The sequence below is a fragment of the Hypanus sabinus genome, unplaced genomic scaffold (assembly GCF_030144855.1).
Source record: "Hypanus sabinus isolate sHypSab1 unplaced genomic scaffold, sHypSab1.hap1 scaffold_872, whole genome shotgun sequence".
Taxonomy (NCBI): domain Eukaryota; kingdom Metazoa; phylum Chordata; class Chondrichthyes; order Myliobatiformes; family Dasyatidae; genus Hypanus; species Hypanus sabinus.
Genome location: NW_026781724.1, coordinates 68,837 through 96,147, shown reverse-complemented (window position 1 = coordinate 96,147; position 27,311 = coordinate 68,837). Strand labels below are relative to the sequence as shown.

At 41.9% G+C, this 27,311-nt stretch overlaps 1 protein-coding gene across 1 annotated transcript; it reads left to right on the top strand.

Moving 5' to 3' along the window:
• Positions 1-1,728: 1,728 nt before the first annotated feature.
• Positions 1,729-21,368, top strand: LOC132390350 (N-acetyllactosaminide beta-1,3-N-acetylglucosaminyltransferase 3-like). The gene is made up of 2 exons (XM_059962956.1): positions 1,729-1,893; positions 20,208-21,368. Exons 1-2 carry the CDS (start codon positions 1,729-1,731, stop codon positions 21,366-21,368), a joined length of 1,326 nt encoding a protein of 441 aa, XP_059818939.1.
• The last annotated feature ends 5,943 nt before the right edge of the window (positions 21,369-27,311 follow it).

Below are 27,311 nucleotides of genomic sequence, written 5' to 3'. Positions count from 1 at the left end.
GGCCCTGGTAAAGAAAACAAAACGTACAAACAAGCTGGATGAACTCAGCAGGTCGGGCAGCATCCGTCATCAGACTGATTACGGACATCCAACATGACTTTGTGTGTTCTAGACAATCTATTGAGTTTTTCAAAGAGGTTACAAGGAATGTTACCAGGAAAGTTGATGAAGGCAAGGCTCTAGATATTGTCTACATGGACTTTAGCAAGGCATTTGGCAAGGTCCCGCATAGGGTGTTGACCTATAAATTTCATTCTCTTGGCATTCAAGTTGATTTATTAAATGGGAGTAGACATTAGCATAGAGGAGGAAGGCAGATAGTGATAGCAGATGGTTGCCTCTCTGACTGGAGACCCGTGACTTGTGGATTTCCAGAGGGATCGGTGCTGATATCCGTTGTTGTTTGTCAACTTTATCAATGATCTCGATGATAATTAGATTATCCGGATCAGCAAATTGGCAGATGAAACCAAGGTTCGGGGTGTATTTGACAGCGAGGAAAACTAACAGAGCTGACAGCGAGATCTGCGCCAGGAGTAAAAATGTCTGACAATGGCAGATGGAGTTTCATGCAGGCTTGTGAGCTGTTACGCTTCAGTAGGATCAACCAGGGTGGGTCTTACACAATGAAGGGTTCGGCACTGAGGGGTGCGGTAGGACAAAGGCATCCGGGAATACGGATCCATAACTCACTAAAAGTGGCAGCACACCTAGATAAGTTAGTAAAGAAATCTAAGGCACATTCGCCTTCATAAATTAAAGTATTCAGTACAGGTGACTGCATAGCATAAGACAGTTATGAGGCCTAATTTGGAGTATGTTTGCAGTTTATGTCACCTACCCACAGGAAAGATGTAAATAAGGTTGACAGAATACAAGGAAAATTTACAAGGATGTTGCTGCGATTGGGGGACCTGAGTTATAAGGGAAGATTGGATATGTTACGACTTTGTTCCTTGGAACGCGGACGATTTGGGGGAGATTTTATGGAAGTCTACAAAATCATGAGGGGTATAGACAGGGTAGATGGGGTTGAGGGATGAGGCTAGTGAGAGTTAGGTCAGGGGACAGAGGGGAGTGAGGCTCCCATTTTTAATCGGCAAACAGCTCCCCCCCCCCTCCCCGATGCTCATTTCAATCAGTGCGTCCTTCCTGTCGACTATTTTAACGTATGTGACGATTTTCAGTGAGTGCGTCACTCCCTCCCTCGGTAAAACCTCTGGCCATTTGGAATAAATGACTTTTAAGAGAATTAAATTCGGCAAGTATTTCCAGCGCGGTGTGGAATGAAACCGTGGGCGAGGAGAGTTCTTGTGACAATAGTTGTCCAGATGGAAATGCAAACATCTCTACCAGTTTTTTTTCCAGTTCGTAGAAATATATAGTCGAACGTGTTTGCTTTAACTTCAGCAGAAATGCAGCCCCTGTACCTGAACAGGCGAGGGAGGATTGAGCTGAAACTCTATCCATGTCAGGCAGACTTTCTTACACAGAGGGCGGAGTTCAGACCTTCCCACTGGTTGCGATGAAAGAAAAAGGAGAGATCCACACCGAAACCCGGACAGAAAGGTTAACGCAGCCTGTTTGTTTTCCTCTTTAGGGTTGCGACATTGACCCCACTTCCGCCTCCTCCCGCTGTCAGACCCGTCCTGAGCCGGTGAGAGTTAGTGTGACCCAGACTGCGGCAGTCCCGCTCTACCCCGGCTCACCCGGCCCTGTCCATCTGTAATGAGCGGCGGGCGCATCACCGCCCAGCGGCCTCGGGAGCAGCAGCTCAGACTCAACTCTCCGTACAGAGTGAGCACACCGGTGCAGGACCATTGTTGGTCACCGGGGAAGTGGACTGTGATTTGCTGGGACAACACTGAACGCCGGCCGGTTACAGCATCAGAGGTAAGTGTTGTCTATGATTCTGCACAGCTATTCAGGATTTAGAGCGAGGCTCGGATTTGGTCAAAACCGGGAGTGAATTTAGTGGGAGAAGGGAGTTCTGACACGTTAATGTTAACGAGCCAATTGCTGTCCAATTGGATTAAGAGAAACGACGTATTTGCCGTCAACCAGAATTACTCTCCTGGCTGATTTCTAGTGAATGTGAGCAGAAAGCATTTTTCACCCCGGTAGTGACATATGAAATATCCAACGGAGCAGTCACCCGTCACCGATCTCTCTGAAACATGGTATATCAGCAGATGCTGGAAATCTGAGCAAGACAAACAAAATGCTGAAGGAACTCTGCAGGCCAAGCAGCGTTTATGGAGAAAAGAACAGTCGACCTTCGAGACCCCAGCTAATGGGTTTTACATCGCGTCATTGTTTCTATCACTCTTCTCTGTACGACAAAGAGTTAAACTTTCTTCACGCTTGAATGACAGTGTTTTCACTGGAACACTGGAATTTAGGAGGATGAGAGGGGATCGGATTGAAACATATAAGATTATTAAGGGATTGTACACGCCAGTGGCAGGAAAAATGTTCCCGATGTTGGAGAAGTCCAAAGCAGAGGCCACAGATTAAGAATAAGGGGTAGGGCGGTAGGCCATTTAGAACAGAGTTGAGGAAAAACTTTTTCACCCGGACACTTGTGGATCTACGGAATGTTCTGCCTCAGAAAGCAGTGGAGGCCAGTTCTCTGGATGCTTTCAAGTAAGAATTAGATAGAGATTTTAAAGACAGCGGAGTCAAGGGATATGGGGAGAAGGCAGGAACGGGGTACTGATTGCGGATGATCAGCCATGATCACAGTGAATGGCAGTGATGGCTCGAAGGGCCGAACGACCTACTTCTGCACCTATCGTCTATAAAACTGTACCGTCCGGCGTGAACAAACATTCCACTCTCAAAATCATTGAGATCACATGTCCCCTCCATTGCGATGTTTGTCTGAGACAGAACGTATCCTGTGCAAAAGAAAAAGAAATTATGAGAACTACTCACACTGCAGGTTATAGCGGGGGAGGGGACGGCGGGGAGGGGTGTAAAGAGGTGATGGTTCTATTGTCTAGTCGGCTGGTGGGACCTGTTGTGGATCACTGCCTGCAGTCTTGATTCCCTTCTTTCAGAAGTGTGTGGATCAAAAGAAGTTTTAACAGAGAGACATCTGCACCGTGTGAGTTGTCCTGTGAGGAAACCTCTGTGCTCTTGGCTTTTTTCAGTGCTTGAGAAGAATTCGACATGACCTAAGTTTACTGGATGGTGTATACTTTGCAGTTTTTTTTAAAATAACAATGTGCTTGATTGTATCCGTAGTAGTTTGGTAAAATCAGTGGGGTATTTGATGAGAAATAAAGTATACTGCGGCTTCTTGACAGGGACGTCGACAGAATAGTTCCTGTTCTGGCAGGAACTGAAAGCAGTTGAAGACAGTCTCCCTCCTCTTCTCCCTCCACCCTTTTCACCCCCTCTCTTCGCCCTCTCCCGCTTTCTCAGACCCCACTCTCTCCCCCACTCTCCTCCACTCTCCCCCGCTCTCCCACTCCTCTTTCCCCCCTCCCCTTCTCTCTCCCCATCTCCCCTCCTCTCTCCTCGCTTCTCCCCCCGACCCCCTTCTTCCCCTCCCCCCCCTCCCCTCTGCCCCTCTCTCCCCATCTCTCTGTGCTCCCCTTCCTTCCTCTCCCCCTCTCTCTCCTCCCGTCTCTGGAATGGTCTCCTCAACATTCAGCAGAAGCAGATTATTACCATTAATTCTGTAATCTCTGCATTGTAATTATCACTGCCAGATGCATGTCTGTTTTCCTTAAAAACAACACGCACACAGTAAAAATCTTCCATGTCCGTAATGCCACACAGTTTTGAAGACGATATCGAACGGGTAGAACCACTGGAAATCCTCTCCTGACGAGGGACGTATTGAAACACCACAACGTTCCCCACCCAGTACGGTCTCTGTGTGTACATGGTGCTGAGCTTCTCTTTCTGTTCCAGCGAGTCCGAGTCCCTGAACTTAGTGGGTGCAAACAGTAAGTGAACACACCGTGAGCAATATTCAGTTGATAACACAATGATTCCATTGTGCTGTTCGGTCCAGGCCTCATTGCACGGTGACACAGATTACATCCAGTATCTGTCCACAACTCGAACTGCGCCAGGGAGCAACCGCGACCCGCATCCCGGCTCCGTTCAGTTGGTGTCAACACACTAATTCATTGCAACACGCTCAGAATGCTGGAGGAACTCAGCGGGCCAGGCAGCATCTATGGAAAACAGGACAGTCGACATTTTGGGCCGAGACCCTTCGGCAGCACCACTTTGCGGAACACCTGCACTTTGTCTGCCGGAAAAAGCAGAAGCTTCCAGTGGCCAGCCATTTAAATTCCACTTCCCATGCATATTCCGACATGTCAATCCCTGGTCTCCTCCACTGCTGTGGTGAGGCGACATTCAGACTGGAGGAGCAACACCTTATATTACGTCTGGGTAGCCTCTCACCTGATAGCATGATCATTAATTTCTCAAACTTCAGCTCCCCCGACTTCATCATTCCCCATTCCCCTTTCCCTCTCTGGCCTTAACTATTTACCTGCCTATTGCCTCTCTCCGGTGCACTTTACTTTTTCCCTGGCATTCTGTCCTCTCCTATCAGATTCCCACTTCTCCGGCCGTGTATCACTTTCACCAATCAATTTCCCAGCACTTTATGTTATACCTCCACCTCCCTGTTTCACCTATCACTTTCTGCTTCTTCCTCCAAGCCCCATCTCTCTCCGTCTAGCTGTGACCCAACATCTTTCTTTTTTTTTGTTTTCTCCAATCCTGCTGAAGGGTTTGGGCCCGAAATTTCGACTGTTCTCCTTTCTGTAGATGCTTCTTGGCCTGCTGAGTTCCTCCAGCATTTCGTGTTTGTCGTTTGGATTTCCAGCTTCTGCAGACTTTCTCTTGGCATTAATTTATTGTATACTTGGGGATCAATTTATTTTCAGACTGAAAACGGTAGTGACAGCTAAAGGCAAAAATCGTTGTGGACTTATTGGAAAGACACAACATCAGGACGGGCAATGTGAAGTCGGATGAAAAGTTATGCTTTTGGAATAATATTTTCTTTTGAACTCTGGTCCTTCAATTTCACCAGATTTAACTGTGCTTCCACTGCCTGGAGCTCCACTGATCTCAGAGTCAGCCCTTTTATAAAGCAAATTTCAACAATTGTCAACAATGGGGCCAGTAAAATAATGCGCAAGGCGGCAACTGTGTCGAGATTACAATCTGGAGATAACCTCGCCCTAAAAAGTACAAGAAGATAAAAATATATTTCACCTTCAGATGAGCGTTCACTTGCTGGAGATAAGTGACCTGATCAAGCAGATAAAATTATCACTAATGGGTCTATTTGCGTTCCTCCCGTTCAGATCCCTGAAAGTTGCCTCACGGGGATGCGGGGGTTTATGGGGGGGGTGCTATGTTTACTGAATGATGAAAAGCCCTTTAACATTAAATTCACTGGATGTGTTTTTGTCAGCCAGAGGATGTTGAAGCGAGATTTAATAAAATTCACATGCTGAATTTACTGTGACCGACCTAGTTCAATTTCTGATCTCAGCGCCTTAATCCTGCCTCTCACCTGTAACATTTCACTCACATGTCCTTCAAGGACCATTACACTGCAGAGGTTACTGAATTATTTGCAATAATCTGCTTCTCCTGAATATTGAGGAGGCCATTCCAATGAGACACTAGACCCAGAGAGAAAAAAAAAACACTCAACTGTCTACAACTGGCGATAGCCAGTTTCAGTTCTCCCACAACAGAGACTATTTTGGTCACGTCCCTGTCAAGACGCCGCGGGATACTTTATTTCTCATCAAAGACCCCACTGATTTTACCAAACTGCTATGGATGCAATCAAGTACCTTGTTTCTTTAAAAAAAAGACTGCGATGTATAGACCACCCTGTAAACTTAGGTCATGTCGAATTCTTCTCAATCACTGAAAAAAGCCAAGATCACAAAGGCTTCATCACAGGACAACTCACAAGATGCAGATAACTCTCTGTTAAACCTTCTTCAGATCTCTCACCTACCCACACACTTCTGACAGAAGGGCATCAACACTGCCGGCGGTGATCCACTACAGGTCTCTACAACCGATTATATAATGGGACCATCAGCTCTTTAAATCCCCCGTCCCCTCGCTATAATCTGCACGGTGGGTAGTTCTCATAAATTCACCCTCTCCCTGCAGCTGCCGACCGAAATGACGCCTAGGATGGACAGATAGTGTTGTTACGAACCTCATAACTGGGTCACTTACCAGCAAAGACAGAGAGGTCCTTTGAAGTCTGATGATAGGATTTTTAACAGTATTTATTGGTAAAAATGCACAAAAATAATATCAATGCAAATATACAGATAATATCCGTCGTCATTACTAAATCTAAAAGTGCGGGTATAATAATAATCAATAAGAAGTGGCTGTATCGTTGTCTAGGGGATAATGTATTGTCCGATGGAAATATAAAAGTCACTCAGTTCATGCAGGCTGCAGCCTTTGGTTGGAGAGAGAGAGATCTGGAGAAACTTGCCAATTCCTTTTATGATTTCGATCCGTCGAAGTCTCGTTGGTGTGGCCGTTCACTTGTGGCTTCTCCTTTAGCTAAGCCGTTCTTCCGTGGTGAGGCCGCCAATCCCAGGCAAGGGAAGGACGCACAGGAGCCCCACCGGCTGTCGCTATTAAACGCTGTCACGGGATTCCTAGCGTTTCTCTGGTGCGTCTAAAGGGGTTGTACCCCAGACCCTCTTTTATCCTCACTCACGGGGTCTCAGATGTCAATCAGGTTGGGATGATGCAATCCCTCAACCAGACCACTCTGGTCATTCCCTGAGGGCTTCAATGAATAGTACAGCACTCAATACACAATTCCGTCTCCCAGAGACAATGGCCGTTATCCGTAGCTTTGTATCGCTGAGGCCAGGACACATTCCAAAACCTTGAGGATTCTCTCTTACTTCCTGGGTCCCAGACCCGAACTAATAGCGATCTTGCGATTCTGAAAAAGGAGGGGGCGACTTTGTACCCTTCGGCCCCTCAGAGTTGTGGCACATTCTTAACAGTGTCGATCCCGCCAGCGAAGGAATAAACAAAGCGAATCCTCGGTTCCGTCAGTCAGCGATCAGTAAAGCCCCGGCTGTGGAGAGGCCGGCCTCCTGCTGGAAACTGTAGCCCGGGGACAGTTCCGAACATCTGGAAGCTAGCTCCTTCCTAGCCTTTGCTGTTCATTCGCAACTGCATTGAAAGTGCGACGTTTCCATTAACACTTCCAACTACACCAGTTTCCCGCCGGACATGCACAGGAAGTTGTTCTTATTAGTCGAAGGGAATTATTATTTCTTTCAAAAGCGATTCACCTACAGTTCTACTGTTCAATACACCAATACGTTCTCTGTCTCATTTAAGTTTTCACAGAAGTGGCTAACTGCCTTTATGATGTTTATATTTCAGTATATAGCGCTTCTTACCTTGTACCGCGGCTCCAGGTTCTGTTACCACCCTGTCCCAGTGAGGCTGTGTTACGGGTTCCGTAAGTAATGAACACACCCTGGTTAATGTTCAGTCTGCTCCTGTTGATAATCATTAACTAAACTCAGAGCTTTATCAGCGGGTCTCTCCTTCTCCTAGTCCTTGGAACAGGGTACGTTCGGTCTCTCAAACACATCAGAATGGGGATGAAATGTGATCTCAGTGACTTAGAACGTGGAATGGTTGTTAATGCCAGACGGCGCAGTTTATAATGTCGCAGAAACTGCGGATTTCCTGGGATTGTCGCCTTCAACAGTTTCAGTTTGCGGAGAACAGCACAGAAAAGAAGTAAGGCTGCGGCAGTTCCGTGAGCAAAGACTCCTTATGAATGAGAGAGATCGAAGGGAAAAGGCCAGACTGATTCTATATGTCAGGAAGACGACAGTACCTCAAATAACCACGCTGCAGCAATAGCGTGCAGAGAGGCATCACTGAACGTGTAACATGTCGAAGACTGAACTGGGCGGCTTACAGCTGTAGAAGACCACGGACATACACTCAGCGGCCACACTATTAGGTACAGGAGGTGACCGTGAGATGTACTTCAGAAAGTTTTATTTCAGATAGTCTTAAGATAGACTCTCTCTTTGCGCAAGGTAGCACAAAAACATACAGAGAGAAACAAATAAACAAGTGCCGAGCTCTTGATTCCGTTCCCAGTGAATTCTCTGGGCCCAAACAGTGAGTGAGCACACCCTGCGGAACGTTCAGTTGAGATCACGGTCAGCAACCCGGACCTCACACTGACCGGGATGTAACTCCACACCCCGCTCCCCAGCGCTTGAACTGAAGGACACCAAACCTCAGTCAGGCAAATGGTTGTATTGTGTCGTTCGGTACCGGCTTCCGATTGTACTTCGGTGCACAGTGACAAAGATTACATCCAGAATCTCTTTCCAATTCAGTCTGCTCCAGGGATCCTGTTTCCTTTCGGTTGGTCTGATCGAATTAATTTATTGTTTAGTTCTGGACCAGTTTATTCTCAGACTGAAAAGCCCAGTGACAGCTGAGGGCAAAGTTCAATATGGGTTTATTAGAGAGAGACACCAGCAGGACGGACTCTATCAACTCTGGTTGGGAATACTCTTCCTTGTGAACAGTGGACAGTCGCTTTCGCCAGGTGTGACGGTACCCCATCTGCTGCAGCTGCACTGATATCAGAGTCGGACCGTTTATAAAGCAACCTTCAATATTTGTCCACAATGGGGCCTCTATAATAATGGGCAAGGCAGCAACGGTCTGGAGATAACCACGCCCTAAAGAGTACAGCAAGATAAGAATATATTTCCACAGATCAGTGTTCACTTACTGGAAATAGATAAAATTATTAATCAGATAAAAATATGACGAATGTGTCTGTTTACTTTCCTCCCGCTGGTGCGCTTCCCCGCCCTCACATTTACAGATACCGGAGCCGTTTCTCCTTACTGTGTGGTGAATATTCTGTCTCCTGAATATTGAGGACGGTCATTCCCATGACACGCTGGACCCACAGAGAGAGGGAAAACATCTCAACTGTCTTCAACTGGCGGTGCCTGGTTTCAGATCCTCACACAACAGGAACTATTTTGTACACGTCCCTGTCAAACTCCGCGGGATACTTTGTCCCATCGAAGTTCCCAATCATTATACCAAATTACCGCGGATACAATGAAGTATATTGTTGTTCTAAAAAAAACTGTAATGTATACAAGCCCCTGTTTTATGTCACACCACAAGTCAAGATCACAACAGATTCCTCATACAAAATCTCGCAGGGGCAAATATCTGTCTGGTAAACCTTCTCTTGATTTCCCACCTCGCCACTGACTTCTGACAGAAGCGAAACAACACTGCAGGCGGTGATCCACAACAGTTCTCAGCAACCGACTATATAATGGAACCATCAACTCCTCACATCGCCTCCCCCCACAGCAAGTCAATGCATTCAATTAGATGAAGGGAATTATTAATTCATTTAAAAGCGAGTCGCTACAGTTCTAATGTCGATGAACACAATATGTTATCAATCCCATTCGTGTTCATAAAAGTGTCTAAATATCTTTATGATATTTATATTTCAGTATATAGCGCTTCTTACCTTGTACCGCGGCTCCAGGTTCTGTTACCACCCTGTCCCAGTGAGGCTGTGTTACGGGTTCTGTAAGTAATGAACACACCCTGGTTAATGTTCAGTCAGCTCCTGGTGATAATCATTGACTAAACCCACAGCGTTATCAGCGTTATCAGCCGGTCTCTCCCTATCATGTTCTTTAGTAAAGGGTACGTTCTCCAGCAAACATCACAATGGAGATGAAATGTGATCTGGATGATTTTAGGGTGGAATGTTTGTTGTTTCAGACGGTTCAGTTTGAATATCGCAGGAACTGCTGAAATCCTGACATTGTCAAGTTCAACAGTCTCAGTTTTGCGGAGAATGGTGCTGGGAAATAAAACAGGTTGCGGCAATTCTGACAGCAAAAACGTCTTAGTAATGAGAGAGGTCGGTGGAGAAAGGCGGGATTGATTCAATCTGCCAGGAAGACGACAGTAACTCAAATAAGCACGTTACTCCTGCACTGTGCGGAGAGGCATCGCTGGACGCGTAACGTGTCGAACATTGAACCGAATGGGCTCCGGCAGTAGGACACCACGGACATAGAGTCAGTGGCTGTATTACTGGGTACCGGAGGAACACAATACAGTGCACACAGACATTTGTTGTCAACAGCCAATGACATTTAAATCAGCAAGTTTTATTTTAAATATCACTGACAGATACTTGCTGTCTTTGCTAGAATAGCACACTCACTCCTGCAGAAAAATCAGGCGGATCCGCAAAGCCACACTATTTTAAAGACAGTAATGAAATGGTAGAAAAACTAGAATTCCTGCCATCACAAGTGGACGCATTAACTCATCGTAAAATTGCCCACCCAGTACAGTCTCCGTGTTTACTCTGTGCTGAGCTCCTGGTTCTGTTTCCAGCGAATCCGAGCACCTGTATTTCACGACAAATCGATCAGCTCCAGGGAGCAACCGCGACCCGCATCCTGGTTCAGATCGGGTGGTGTCATTTCGCATTAGTTTATTGTTTACTTTGGGACCAATGTACTGTCAGACTATAAACTTCAGTGACAGCTGAGGGCAGAAATCGCTGTGGACTTATCGCTGTGGGCCGAGATGGCCTGTTTCGGTGCTGTGATTGTTATATGTTATATGGATATAGGAAAGACACAGCAGCAGGATGGGCCATGTGAACTCTGGTAAAAAGTTATGATTTTGGAACAATCTTTTCTTTTGAACACTGGACATTCACTTTCGCCAGATTAAACCGTGTCCCGGTAACGTGCAGCATCACCAATCTCACTCAACAACTTTATAAAACAAACTTAAATATTTGTCCACAATGGGGCCATTACAATGATGGGCAAGGCAGCAGCTAAGTGGAGATTGCAAACTGGACATAGCCACAGCCAAAAGAGTACAACATATTTCACCATCAGATTAGTGTTCTCTTACTGGAAATAAATAACCTTATCAATCAGATGACTTTCATGACTAGCCGGTCTATTTACATTACTCCCGTCGGTGTGTTACCCCGCTATCACCATTACTTTGCAAATACCCGAGCTGTTTAAAGAACAGGAAGTGCTGGCGCTATTAAGGATAGTGGATACGTCTCCAGGACCTGGTAGGATATTTCCTGGGAATTTGAGGGAAGTTAGTGCTGAAATAGCAGGGGCTCTGACGGAAATGTTTCAAATGACATTATAAACGGGGATGGTGCCGGAGGAATTGCGTATTGCTCATGTGGTTCCATTGTTTAAAAAGGGTTTTAAAGGTAAACCTAGCAATTCTAAGCCTGTGATTATGACATCAATGATGGGTAAATTAATGCAAAGTATTCTTAGAGATGGTATATATAATTATCTGGACAGACATGGTCTGGTTAGGAATAGTCAACATGGATTGGTGCGTAGAAGGCCGTGTATGACAGATCTTATTTAATTTTTTAAAAAAATTAAAAAACAATTATTACATTTTTAGAAATTTACAAAGAATAAATGAGGTTATAAAATAGTAAGAAAAAGAAAAATAATATTAACCCTCTCCCCTCCCCTTAACCCTCCCCCCTTAACGCTTGTCTAAAGAAAAAAAAAGAAAGAAAGAAGAGAAAGATTGCCTGGATACCGGAGGATCCCCACATGCTCCATGAAGTTCAAAATAATTTTAATATTTATTTTTACTTTCCCCAATTACTTTATAATTTTATCTCCAAAGGACCTATATATTTAATCCCACCCTTTGTAGGTATGGGAGCCAAATTTTCAAAAATATATCATATTCATTTCTTAGATTGTATGTAATTTTTTCAAGTGGAATACAACTATGTATTTCATTATTCCAACGATCCATAGTTAAATATAATCAGATTTCCATGTAACTGTGATAACTTTTTTGGCTACTGCCAATGCAATTTTTATAATTTTTTTCTGATACTTATTCAATTTAAGTTTCGGTATTGTCCCTTCAATGTATCCTAATAAAAATAATACTGGACTATGTGGGAGTTGTACTCCAATAATTTGTTCCAATAAAGGTCTCAGATTTATCCAAAATGGCTGAATTTTAAAACAAGACCAAGTAGTATGTAAAAAAGTACCAATTTCTTGATTACAGCGAAAACATTGGTCAGACATATTTGAATTTAATCTATTTATTTTCTGTGGTGTTATATATCATTGATGTAAAATTATATTGTATTAATCTAAGTCGAACATTTATTGTATTTATCATACTATCAGAACATAAACTTGACCAGCTTTTTCCATCAATTTTAACATTCAAATCAGATTCCCATTTTTGTCTTGATTTATGAACTCCTGATTTAATTGTCTGTTTTTGAATCAAATTGTACATAGAAGATGTATTTTTTTTAATTTTTACTTTTTGAATTAATATTTCTATTTCACTAGGTTTTGGCATGAACATTGTTTGACCAGCTTTTCTCGTAAATAATCCTTTAATTGAAAATAACAGAAAAGAGTGTTCTTTGATATTTTATATTTATTTTTTAATTGATCAACCGACATCAATATACCTCGTTCAAAACAATCACCTATATATTTAATCCCCTTTTGGAACCAATTATATAAAAGTTTATTATCCATTGTAAAAGGAATAAGCCTATTTTGAATTAAAGTTCTTTTTGCTAATAAAGATTTCTTTATCTCATCGTCCATATTTACCTTATTCCATAAATCAATCAAGTGTCTTAATATAGGAGATTTTTTTTCCCTTATCCATTTGGATTCCCATTTATATATAAAATCATCTGGTATGTTTTCTCCTATCTTATCTAATTCTATTCTAATCCATGCTGGCTTTTCTTCATCAAAAAAGACGCAATAAATCTAAGTTGATTTGCTTTACAATAATTCTTAAAATTTGCAATTTATAACCCTTCTAAATCAAATATACATGTCAATTTTTCTAACGATATTCTTGACTTCTTTCCTTTCCAAAGAAATTTCCTTACATATCTATTCAGTTCTTGAAAAACTTCTGAGGTAATTGTATTGGTAAAGTTTGGAATAAATATTGCAATCTAGGAAATATATTCATTTTTACAGCATTAACTCTACCTATTAATGTTATTGGTAACATAATCCATTTATCAAGATCCTCTTTTATTTTTTTAATAATGGCAAATAATTTTGTTCATATATTTTTTTTACATCATTATCAACTCTAATACCTATATATTTTATCCCATTTATTACCATCGAAATTGAGTTACTAATCGACATTGATTATAATTTCCTTTGGTAACGGGTAAAATTTCACTTTTATCCCAATTTACTTTATACACTGATACCCATATTCTTTCAATCTAAAAGATAATCTTTGCAAAGATTGCAATGGGTTTGTTAAATAAATCAAAACATCATTAGCAAATAAATTAATCTTATATTCTTCTTGATTAACTCTAAAGCCCCCAATGTCTGAATCTGTTCTAATTAATTCAGCTAATGGTACTACTGCCAATCCAAATAAAGCAGGTGATAATGGGCAGCCTAGTTGACCTCGTTAAGCAAAATGGTGTTGAAATCTGACCATTTGTAACTACTTTACCTTGAGGATTAGGATTTTAGGTTTAAATGCATTGTATAAAGGATTTTCCTAACTCATATTTTTTCCAATACCTTAAATAAAAAATCCCATTCCAATCTATTAAATGCTTTTTCTACATCCAAAGCAACTGCCACACTCATTTTCTCTCTTTTTTGTGCCAAATGAATTATACTAAGTAACTGGCTTATATTATCCATTGATTGTCTGTTTTTAATAAAACCTGTTTATCCATATGTATTAATTTTGGTAAATATTTAGATATTCCTTTAGATAAAATTTTGCTATTATTTTATAATCTGTATTCAACAAAGAAATGGGCCTATATGATGTTGGGTTTAAAGGGTCTCTATCTTTTTTTGGCAGAACAGTTATAATCGCTGTTAAAACTGCATTCTTTCCACTTGATATATTTCTTCCATAAAAGGAGGAATTAATCAATCTTTAAACCTTTTATAAAATTCAGGAGGAAAACCATCTTCTCCTGGGGATTTATTACTCTGAAGTGATCCTAAAGCTTCTTCAACCTCTTTTAATGTAAAGGGCATATCTAATCCTTTCTGTTCTTCCAAATTTAATTTTGGAAGGGTTATTTATGATAAAAATGTATCTATCTCAGTAATCGTATTTTGTGATTCTGATTGATATAGTTCAGTATAATTTTTTTTTAGTTTCATTAATTTGTAAGTGACCTTATACACACTTGTTCTAATTGCATTTATTGTTTTAGAAGCCTGTTCTGTTTTCAACTGCCAAGCAAGAATCTTATGAGATCTTTCACCTAATTCATAATATTTCTGTTTAGTTCTGATAATTACTTTTTCTGTACGATATGTCTGGTGTATTATATTGTAGTTTTTTTTAAATTTAAAATTGTCTTCGTTTTTCTTCAGTCATATATCTTTGAAATTCTTTTTCTAACTTTATGATATCTTTTTCTAATTGATCAATTTCTGCCAAATATTCCTTCTTAATTTTAGAGGTATAACTTATAATCTGACACCTTAAATATGCTTTCATCGCTTCCCATAATACAATTTTATCCTGAACTGAATGTAAATTTGTATTAAAAAATTTGAATCTGTTTTTTCATAAAATCACAAAAGTCTTGACGTTTTAATAAAACTGAATTAAATCTCCATCAAGAGATCGATTTCTCCTTATCCATCATTATCATTATTATCAAGGGGAATTATTGCTTTATATTCCACACTTTTCACTCTATCTTGAATATTTTTTGATAATAAAAAAAATCAACCCTTTAGTAAGTTTTATGTCTATTTGAATAAAATGAATAATCTCTTTCTCTTGGATTATTTTTTCTCCATATGTCAATCAGGTTTAAATCTTGCATTTATAATAAAGTTAGTTTTATTACTTTTGATTTTGTAGCAACTTTAGTTGACCTATCCAAAACTGGATCTAAACAAAAATTAAAAGCTCCACCTATTAATATTTTATCATGTGCATCAGCCAAGTTCAAAAAAAACTTCTTGTATGAATTTTACATCATTTTCATTGGGTGCATAAATGTTCATACAAGTCCATAATTCTGAAAAAAATTGACAATGTATAATCACATATCTCCCCACAGAATCAATTACTACATTTTATATTTTAATTGGTAAAGATTTATTAACCAAAATTGCAACTCCTCTTGATTTTGAATTAAATGAAGCTGCAATGACATTTGCAACCCAATCTCTCTTTAATTTCTTATGTTCTGTTTCTGTTAAATGTGTTTCTTGTAAAAAAGCTATACCTCCTTTCGTTTTCTTAAAATATGTTAAAACTCTTTTTCTTTTCACAGGTCCATTAAGTGCATTAACATTAAAACTTAAAAAATTAAGTAAATTAATCATTCATAATACATTGGGAACTCTTTGAAATTCTCCATGTTGCTATGAGTCTCTCCCCAACCATCCAGGCAAAAAAAGAAGACAAATAGAAGAAAGGTAACTTATATATAAGGAAAAAACCCAAAATGCTCCCTCACTAATGTTGCGAATAAAACGAACACAACATTACTTCCCCCCCCCCCCCCTCCACTTACGGGTCATGGCAATCGCCATGATTGTACAAGTGAAACTCGCAGCCATCGATCAGGAGCTCCTCCACCTCCCTCGCAAAAAAAAAAGAAAATATATTAGTGAAGAAACAAAAGAAAATAATTAATGTCTCTGCTCCCAATTCATACTCAACTATTTTTTCCCTTATAAATGTCTGTCAAGTCCAACCTTGTTTCATTCTTCTTCATTAGTCCACTTCATTTCTATAATTCTTTACTCCTCTTCGTGGACATCAGGTAATTCTTATACAAGTTTCTCTGCTTTCCGGTAGTCAACGAAAAATCTTCCTTCTTTGTTATCCAGAAAAATTATCAATTCTGCTGGGTAGCTCAATAAAAATTTATAGCCCTTTTCCCAGAAATATTTTTGCACTGGATTAAATTCCTTCCGCCTCTTCAGAAGATCGTAACTTATGTCCGGATAAAAAAAAAACTTTTATCTTCTATTATCAATGGCCCATTTCTCTTTTTAGCACCTTGAGTAGCTGCCTTCAAGATCACTTCTTTACCTTGCTCCCTTAAGCATTTTATCAAAATTGATCTCGGATTTTGATCTTGCTGAGGTCTTGGTCTTAAAGCTCTTTGTGCTCTTTCAATTTCAATTACTTGGCTTCCTTCTTTCATTTCCAAAATTTTCGGAATCCATTCTTGAAAGAATTTTATTGGATTTTCTTCCTCTGTACCCTCCATAAGACCAACAATTTTGATATTATTTCGTGCACTTGAGTTTTCAAGCGCATCTATTTTTTCCAACATCCGTTTTCTTTTTATTGTCCAGGATAGATTATTGTCTTGTATCTTATCTATTCTTTCAGTATTTTCTTCCACTTTTACTTCCTTTTCTTCAACTTTATTATCCATCTTCTTTTGTTTTTCCACCACATTATCGAGTGTGTTCTTCATCCTTCTTATAGCTTTTAATTCATTTATAATATATATCAGGATATCTTTTATGACTCCTTTAATCTCCATTATCTTTTCCTCTTCTTCTTCCTCTGAATCTCCCACAGAGTCTGACTCCACTTCCGATATACTTCCAGGTTCGCTTCTAGCCGTAGTTGGGATTTGTAGTTTTGTTACTTTTGCTGATATCTGTTCATGCACACTTGTTTCTTCGCGCATGCATTGTTCTTGCCGTTTCATTTAGAGACCGCCGACGTTGCTGCAAATTCCTGTCCCGCATCAACAGAAGTGCCATGCACTTCGCCGGGAGGAGATCCAACTTGAGTCCGAGGCTTCGCCGATACGGTTAGGCCTTTTCCCACGCCGATTTGCGCAGTCTTCGAAGTAGTAGCTTTCTTCTGTTTCGGTTTTGGAGCCATATCAGAAGATAATACTGAGTTATTTATAAATAGTTTCTAGTAGATATTTGTTAACTCTTCTTCATTTAAACCTTATTTCATTACTTTTTACGAGGGAGCTGGATTCCCAACGTCTTGATCCTACGGCAGCACGCGACGTCCGCAGATCTTATTGAATTTTTGAAGAGGTTACAAGGAAAGTTGATGAGGGTAAAGCAGTGGAGGTTGTCTATATGGAGTTCACAAAGGTCTTTGACAAGGTTCTACACGGATGGTTAGTTAGGAAGGTTCAATCTTTAAGTATTAATATTGAAGTAGTAAAATGGATTCAACAGTGGGTGGATGGGAGATGCCAGAAAGTAGTGGTGGATAACTCTTTGTCAGGTTGGAGGCCGGTGACTAGTGGTGTGCGGCAGGGATATGTACTGGGTCCAGTGTTGTTTGTCATATACATAAATGACCTGGATGATGGGGTGGTAAATTGGATTAGTAAGTATGCTGATGATACTAAGATAGGTGGCGTTGTGGATAATGACGTCGGTTTTCAAAGCTGAAAGAGAGATTTAGGCCAGTTAGAAGAGTAGACTGAAAGATGGCAAATGGAGTTTAATACTGATAAGTGTGAGGTGCTACATTTTGTTAGGACTATTCAAAATAGGACAATCATGTTAAATGGTAGGGCATTGAGGAATGCAGTAGAACAGGGTGATCTAGGAATAATGGTGCATAGTTCCCTGAAGGTGGAATCTCGTGGATCGGGTGGTGAAGAAAGCTTTTGGTATGCTGGCCTTTATAAATCACAGCATTGAGTATAGGAGTTGGGCTGTAATGCTAAAATTGTACAAGGCATTGCTGAGTCCAAATTTAGAGTATTGTGTACAGTTCTGGTCACCGAATTATAGGAAAGCAGTCAACAAAATAGAGTACAGAGAAGATTTACTAGAATGTTACCTGGGTTTCAGCACCAAAGTTACAGAGAAAGGTTGAACAAGTTAGATCTTTACTCTTTGGAGCTTAGAAGGTTGAATGAGGACTTGATAGAGGTATATAAAATTATGAGGGGGTAGAGAGAGTTGACGTGGATAGGCTTTTTTCCCATTGAGAGTAGTGGAGATTCAAACAAGAGGACATGAGTTGAGAGTTTGGGGGGTAAAAGTTTAGGTTTAACACGCCGGGGAACTTCTTTACTCGGAGAGTAGTAGCTGTGTGGAACAAGGTGGCAGTAGAAGTGGTAGAGGCAGGTTCGATATTGTCATTTAAAAAAAAAAAAATGGACAGGAACATGGACAGGAAAGGAATGAGGGATTATGGGCTAAGAGCCGATCGGTGGGACTACGTGAGAGTATGCATTCGACACGGACTAGAAGGGCTGAGATGGCCTGTTTCCGTGCTGTAATTGTTATATGGTTATATGTGAGGTGATGGACATTCAGATGAAGTAGAACTTGTACAGTGAATGGCAAGGCACTGACAAGTGCATAGTTCACTAAAAGACAGGATTGTGAGAAAAAAAAGCGTTTAGCATGCTTGTCTTTATCAGCTGTGGCGTAGAGTGTAGGAGCGGGGGATTATTTGCAGTAATATAATTTGTTGTGAGACCACTTTTGGAATATTATCTACAATTTTGCTTACCCTGTTATAGGAAGGACGCTGTCAAGTTGGAGAGGGTGCAGAAGAAATTTACGAGGATGCTTTCTGGACTAGAGGGTCTGGGTTACAGTGAGGCTGGCCATGCTGGACCTTTATTCCTTGGAGAATGAGAGGTGACCTCAGAAGTTTAAAAGCATAAGGGGTATTGATAAGGTAGATCGTCATTATTGAAGAGTTGGAGAGCACAGAATGAAAAGTCACAGAGAGAGGAGAGGAGGGGAAAAATTGAAAAGAGACCTTGGGGACAACCTCTGTACACTGAGGACAGTGAGTACCCGGAAGAAGGTACCAGAGGAAGTGCTTGAAGTGGGTTCAACTGCAACATTTAACCGGCATTTGGACATGTACATGGAAGGGAGAGGCTTGGAGAGTTATGGACCAAACTAGACATGTGCGACTAGCAGGGAGGATGCTGTGGTTGGTATGGACCATTTGAGCCGAATGACCTGTTTAGCCTGCATTACTCTAGTATTCCTTAATTCTAAAGTGACACAAGTTGCATCCCTGTGCAAATACTTTTACTTGTACACATCGTTCTGCTATCAGTCACTGTTGTCTTTTCAGGGCTCCTGGCATCCAAGGTTTTACACATACACATTGTGGATCATGCTAACTATCTGCCCTGTTCTGCTGTGAGTTAAAATACAATGAAAATCAGATGCTTTCTGTAGCTATGCTAACACGTTACCTTCCCTGCACTGCCATATATTCAGTTACTAATCAATGGTCAATAATACATCATCTTCCATAGTATCAGTAACCTGTGAACTCAATCCGAATGGTGAGCGAGCTGGGAACTTACTCTTCAGAGTAAAGGTGGGGGTGGGGAATTGGGGAGAGGTGATTTGATAGAGGCGTATAAGCTGGTAAGAGGCATAGATAGAATGGAGAGGCAACAACTTTTTCCCAGGGTGGAAATGACTAATATGAGGGGGCATAATGTTAAGGTGATTAGAGAAATGTATAGGGGTTTGTCAGAAGTATTTTTTTTAACAAAAAGAAAATGGTGGTTGTATGGAATGCGCAGCCTGGGTAGTGATAAGGGCAGATGCATCAGTGAGATTTAAGAGGCTTTTAGATAGACACATGGATGAAAAAAATGGACAGCTATTTGAGAGAGTAAGGATCAATTGATCTTGGAGCAGATTAAAAGTTCGGTGCAACATCATGGGCCAAAATCCCTGCATTGTGTTATATTGCTCTATGTCTTGCCCAGCTCAGTTTAAGCCCTGAGAGGAGTGACGAGAGCTGTGAAGCGAGGTGCAATAAACCCTTTGGAATCATATACCTTTAAGGCCCAGAAATAAACTATGTGATTTTCATTTTAATGACAGAGATGGTATCCTATAGATAGATTTGTTTTTCTGCTGGGATGGAATGGTTCAGGTCAATTAAACTCTCAGCAGCGTGTAGGGCTCTGCCTATTCCTTACCTCACCACCATTTTGGGGTCAATATTGCAAAGCATTAGTGAACCTCATTATAGTTTAAACTTCCCATTCTTCTAAAGCATCATGTAAATGTAAAGTACTTTGAATTAATCCATATTTTTCTCTACTTCAGGTGAAAGATGAGCGGACATTGGCATTCTATGAGAAAGTAGTGCTGGGTGTTGTTATTACTCTGAGATTGTTATTCGTGTTCTGGGATAATGGCCAACGTCGAGAGATTGATGTTGCAGAATCTGTTCATCGCAATGATCTGCCCAAGGTTGTTACTGCTGATGCAACTGAATCAGTGCTCAAGCCAAAGTGCCACGCGAACACGACATTGGTGCACCTGTCCTCATTTCATCAAGAGAAAGAGCACATAAAAAACTTCTTGATGTATAAACACTGTCGAGAATTTGACATGATTCAAAATGTTCCAGACAAATGTGGTGGTGGAGAAGAATCTCAGAATGTCTTCCTGCTCCTGGTCATCAAATCTCACCCTTTCAACCAGGATCGGCGGGAAATGATAAGGAAGACCTGGGGCAGAGAACGCGAATTCAATGGGGTCCTAATTAAGAGAGTCTTTATTTCTGGTGTCTCTCCTGACCAAAAAGAAAGTAGGAAATTGAATCAGCTGTTAGCCATGGAAAACAGAGAACACAGAGATATCCTACAATGGGATTTCTTGGATACCTTTTTCAACCTCACCCTCAAACAATACAAGTTGCTGCAGTGGGTCAGTGAATTTTGCCCCAGTGCTAAATTCATCTTCAATGGAGATGATGATGTCTTTGCCAATACCGATAACATGGTTGATTACTTGCTAGACATGAAGGTTCACCAACACCTGTTTGTGGGCCGTCTCATTTATGGGTTTGGACCCAAACGCCAGAAGTCGAGCAAGTATTATGTGCCAGAAATAGTGACCACCATCAAGTCGTACCCACCATACATTGGTGGAGCGGGCATACTTATGTCTGTGTATACAGCTCACATCATTTTCCACATAGCCCAAGCCCTTGAACTATACCCCATTGATGATGTATTTTTGGGGATGTGTCTGGCCAAGGCTGGACTAGCCCCACACTCCCATAGCGGATTTAGGACAGCTGGAGTCAGGGTTCCTTCAACCCAAGATGAATCTTTCAATCCTTGCTATTACCGTGAGTTGCTGCTAGTGCACCGTTTTCGGCCTTTCGAACTGCTACTGATGTGGGATGCGGTGCATGATGCCAATCTGAAGTGTGCTCGTGCTCCCCAGAAGTCTGCATCCACGGAAAGGACCACATGAGTCATGAGAGAATGTAGCAACTGTTGGAATGGAATGCAGTTTGTGCACATGTGTTAATCAGTTGTTTATGCAATGTAAGAGGTTTAATTCCTAACTTCTATTGGAGTATACATTAATTCATAAAGTTGGTGCCTTTCTACATTCTACTAATGTTTGAAAAGCTGTTAGGTGTCATCACTCAGCCTAATTATTACTGCAGCCATAATTACATTACAATATTGCCAGGAGCACCACAATTTAAGTCAATTGTAAAGTTATTGCAAGCGATCAGTCCTTGTTGCATTGCGTGCAGATGGGTACAGCATGTTCACTTGGGGCATTTGTATAATAAGCCACCAATAAAATTTTAGGTAACAGTTATTTCTGTGTATTTTCTTCTTGCCGTTTCTTACATGACACTTGCAAAATGTGAAAGAGACAAATGTATTTCTTGGACTGGAACTGTGAGAACAACAAAGAATCTAGATCTGAAATTGTCTCAGGGTTGGAGGAATGGAGAAACTTATGGTCATCGCTTCTGTACTCAAATGTCAGCCTGCATTGTGTCTGTGTAACTACATATCAAATAAAAGCACACACGCACGAGATGGCTTGAACTGGAGTATTTACATTGCAGAGAGGGAAAGAGATCAATGAACATGTGGGGACAACAGATCAATATGCATACATAGACGGCAGTCCATATGTAGTACGAAGGGGAGTGGCATTAGATTTGGCAGGTGTCTTGTCTAAGACAATGTACTCTGTTGCCAGTGTCATGTTGCTGGTATTGACTCGGTCATCACTGAGAGGTAAGCCCGGTAGATTTCACTAGTGGCAACCTGGACATCTGAGATCTGGAGAGGAGGGAACTTCAATAAGGCTCATTGTCCGAGGGGCAGCTCACGGCAGTGCAATAGAGCAATCGGTGACCAATCAACTAGTGGCCAATCGGCATTTGGGATTGATTAGTAAGAGCAAATTAAAGGAAGGTGGGAAAAACCCAGTGGCTGTCTTCTGAGTAGAAACATAGAAAACCTACAGCACAATATGGGCCTCTCGGCCCACTGAGCTGTGCCGAACATGTCCCTACCTTAGAACTACCTAGGCTTTACCCACAGCCCTCTTTTTCAAAGCATGTGACCATCCAGGAGACTCTTAAAAAACCGTATCTTTTCCGCCTCCAGCACCGCCGCCGGCAGCTCATTCCACGCACTCACCTCTCTCTGTGTAAAAAAAAACTTACCCCTGACATATCCTCTGTACTTACTTCCAAGCACCTTAAACTATGCACTCTCATTCTAGCCATTTCAGCCCTGGGGAAAGTCTCTGACTGTCCACACGATCAAGGCCTCTCATTATCTTGTGCACCTCTATCAGGCGACCTCTCATCCTCCATCGCTCCAAGGACAAGAAGGCCGAGTTCACTCAAACTATTGTCATAAGGCATGCTCCCCAATTCAGACAACATCCTTGTAAATCTCTGCACCCTTTCTATGGTTTCCATGTCCTTCCTGCAGTAAGGCAACTATAACTGAGCACAGTACTCCAAGTGGGATCGGACCAGGGTCCTATATAGCTGCAACATTGCCACTCAGCTCTTGTACTCAATCCCACAATTGGTGAAGGCCAATGCACTATATGCCAACTTAACCACAGAGTCAACCTGTGTAGCAGCTTTGTGTGTTCTGTGGACTTGGACACAGATCCCTCTGATCCTCTGCACTGCCAAAAGTTTTGCCTTTAATGCCATATTCTGCCATCATAGTGTAGGGACTGCGGTCTGCAGTCAGGTACTCAGGATCACTCAGCATAATGTTGCACGAACATTATTAGCAAAACACTCCGACACAAGACGGGTTTCATTTTGTTACAGACAGAAATGCCAGTTTGGTACTACAAGTAAACTACATTTCCACATTGGTGGAGAAGTGTGCTGACACCCCTCGCTATCTGTAAAAGCTGTGACGAGATGCTGAGGTGCATTCAATATGGACTGTGCCTTTAAAAAGAGAGATTGGTGTACATTGAATCAGAGAGAGAGAGAGAGAGAGAGAGAGAGAGAGAGAGAGAGAGAGAGAGAGAGAGGGAGAGAGAGAGAGAGAGAGAGAGAGAGAGAGAGAGGAGAGAGAGAGAAGAGAGAGGAGAGAGAGAGAGAGAGAGAGAGAGAGAGAGCACGGAGCAGCTCGTGAGTCGCCATGGTTACGTAAGGGCGGAGCTATATAATGGGCAGCTGGAGTTCAGCATGTTTGGGATATATTCAAGATCAGCTGGTTTTTCACACTTTTCAGACAGACACACGGAAGACACGGACATGCAGATGAAATAGACACTGGATGAACTTTCAGTGCCCACGAAAGGGTGGGTTTTGATTGCAGTGTGGGAAAGGGGTGACCGGTGGAATGTTATCGGTGTGTTTAACCTTTGATAGCTTTACTGCGTGAAGGCGGTACTCTTTTTGTGTGATCACAAAACTTTAACAGGAAGGCAACGGAACGATCGACGACATCAGCTTACTTGGAAAATAAATCACCTCTCTCTCTCTCTCTCTCTCTCTCTCTCTCTCTCTCTCTCTCTCTCTCTCTCTCTCTCTCTCTCTCTCTCTCTCTCGCTCTCTCTCTCTCTCCTCAATTCTACTCCTCTTAATATCACGAACTGAACTGACGTCATTCCTATACCATCGTAAGACTGTATCATTTACCACCTAAGTTGAAGATGTTTGGGGTTTTATACTTACACGCTTACATATGCATAAACTCTGCTAATCTGTTTGATTTATCTGGTTTTATATTACGAGATTACGTGGATACTGATAAGTAGTGTTTTGTTTGTAACAATACCAGTCTCCAGGTGTGTTCCATTTCTTCTGGTTCTTTTAACCCGTTACGGGGTACGTAACAAAACTGTTCCAACCCCCACATCATGCCGCATATCTGTAAACCCCTTCGACCCTTACAGCACTCGGCATCTCTGCAAAAGCTCCATCATCCACCCTGGTGCATTCAGACGATAGCAGACCCGAGAAAGAGACAGTCGTGTCAGTTTGAATGGCTCATAAAACACTGTTGGCCAGTAGAAACTCCAGACTGATCAAGGACTGGGAAAGCAGATAAGCCAGTTCTCTCTTCCTCCCCCCCCCCCATCCATTTTTTTGGACTATGAACTGATTATTACACTGGAATAATTGAATCAGAGGAACTGAATGTGGACACAGGAAGCTTCCGATAATGATCTGCTAAACCTGAGACCATTCCCAAACAAGTCGCCATTTGTTGTGTGAAGGGCGTGGACTCTGAACTGATTCTTGACTCAGGGACAATCTAATCAGAGCAATAAACCTGAGACCATGCCCAGAGGAGCAGCTACTTGTTATGTAAAATGCCAGACATATCAAAGAAGCAATCTGTAGTCTCGTTAGACTCTGTCTGGGTTGCATCATTTAACTGGCTTGGACCAGTCAGTGTGTAAAGATACGAATACAAAAGGCTGGGGTGGGCAGAGCCAGGTACAATATGTTGGTTGTAGCTCTGTACAATGATCAGTAACCAGGTGATCCAGGTAGGTCAGGTGACCTTGAGCATTGGTTTGGAGATCCAATGGTTCAATTGATGAGGAACAATATAAGATTCCGGAGCTTCAGATATGCAGGGGTGATAACTCTCCAGCGGCCAGAGACCAACCATTGCCGAAAAGTTGGACCACACGGACACGCGGAGATCGGGAACATGGGGATCGGAAGATGAGAGACACTAATCGTGTGGATAGTCAGAGGTTTTTTTCCCAGGGCTGAAATGGTTGCCACAAGAGGACACAGGTTGAAGGTGCTGGGAAGTCGGTACAGAGGATATATCAGGGGTAAGTCTTTTACTCAGAGAGTAGTGAGTGCGTGGAATAAGCTGCCGGCTATAGTGGTGGAGGCGGATACGATTGGGTCTTTTTAAGAGAGCTTTGGATAGGTACAGGCAGCTTAGAAAAATAGAGGGCTATAGGTAAGCCTGATCATTTTCAGGTAGGGACATTTTCGGCACAACTTTGTGGACCGAAGGCCCTGTATTGTGTTGTAGATTTTCTATGTTTTCTTTGTTTCTATGGAATGTCTTGCGAGCGTAGACTCTTATCCCAGGTAATAACTTTTCACTTCATGGACTGTTCCTGGAGTGTCTGGGTTTCCAGTAGGGTGCACACAGGACGATAGTGTGTAAATCTACGTGCTTTTAGTAGAAATAATAAAATATACTTGTTGGTAAATACAGATTCTCTGTATTTCATTGATCATTGTTACAAGGGATGATTCTTGTCACAATGGCGTCCATCATTAACATTGCCCACCAACAGGACGTGCCCTCTACACAGTGTTACCATTGGGAAAGAGATACAGAAGCCTGAAAGCTCAGGCTCAGCGATTCAGGAACAGCTTTTCTCCCCGCTGTCACCTGGATCTCAGTTTTGTTTTCTCTATATTTATTTATCCTGCATTTCATTGTACTGCTACCGTAAAGTTAACAATTTCACGACGTATGTCTGTGATATTAAATCTGGTTCTGATTCTTAAAATGTACCTTAGAAATCGTTGATTCTGATTCAGATGCAGGGGGTATGTGTTAGATCGAACTTACATTAGTTGAAAGCCTATCAGAACCTCGTGTACTGTGCTGTAATATTCTATGTTTTGTGCTCGATCGAGCTTACCGTGTCTTTATATAGTTAAGTAAATCGATTAATTATTTAAAGCTTGGAAGGGACTCACCAAGTATTATGTAATGAAAAATTGTTCTCTGTGTTCAGACTACGCTGGTCATGGGTTATGAAGGGAAGTAACTGGACAAACAGGAACATTAGCGATAGTCAGCGTGGGCCAGTGCGTAGCAGGTCATGTCTAACCAGTCTCACAGAGCTTTACAAGGTAGTTACCAGGAATGGTGTGGAAGGCAAGGCAGTGGATGCCGTCTAACAGGGACTTCAGCAAGGAATTTGCAAGGTTCAGTGTGGGAGGATGGTCGAGAACGTTCAGTCGCTTGGCTTTCACGATGAGGTAATAAATTAGATTATCCATTGGGTACGTTACGGAAGCTAGAGTGTGGTAATGGATGGTTGCCTCTCTGACGGGGGACCTGTGATAAGTGGAGTGTCCCAGGGATCGTTGCTGGGCCCGTTGTTATTTGTAATCTATATCAACTATCTGGATATTACTGTCGTTAACTTTGCCGACGTATTATTTGCCGATGACACTACCGGTGTAGTTCACAGCGAGGAAGAGTACCGGAGCATGAAGCAGGATCTGGACCAGCTGGAGAGATGGGCTAAAGATGGCCGATCGGATTTAACGCAGGCAAGTGTTAGATTTTGTACTTTGAGAGGACCAGCCAGGGCTGGTCTGACACAATGAGAAATAGGGCACTGAGGAGTACGATAGAACAAACGAATCTGGGAATGCAGATCCATAATTCAATGGAAGTTGCGGCACAGTTAGACAGGGTCGTAAAAACAGCTTTTCGCGCATTGGCCTTCATAGAGCAAAGTACTGACTACAGGAGTTGGGATGTTATGTTGATGCTATTTACGACTCTATTAAGGCCTAGTTTGGAAAAACAATGTCTACGATTTTGCTCAACTACCGGCTATTGCCGTGACTGGGCGTTTTGAAGAAGAAGGGAAGATTACATATGTCAGCACTTTATTCCCGAGCGTGTAGGGGTCTGAGGGGAGTTTTGATAAGAGGTATACAACAATATAAGGCGGATGGCGAGAGTAAATGCAAGCAGGCTTTCTCTACTGCTGCTGTGCAAATACAACTAGAGACCTGGGCGAAGGGTGAAATGTGAAATATTTAAGGGAAACATGAGGGAAAACTTCTTCACTCAGAGAGTCGTCAGATTGTAGACACTGCTGCCAAGGCAAATAGCAATTGTGATTTCGATGTCAACGTTTAAGAGATGATTGGATAAGTACTGGGATATGGATGAC

Bases quoted from the DNA above. Each gene is read 5' to 3' on its own strand.
- LOC132390350 (XM_059962956.1), top strand. From the start codon at position 1,729: ATGAGCGGCGGGCGCATCACCGCCCAGCGGCCTCGGGAGCAGCAGCTC. The intron at 1,894-20,207 runs GTAAGTGTTGTC...TCTCTACTTCAG, and splicing joins GGCCGGTTACAGCATCAGAG to GTGAAAGATGAGCGGACATT.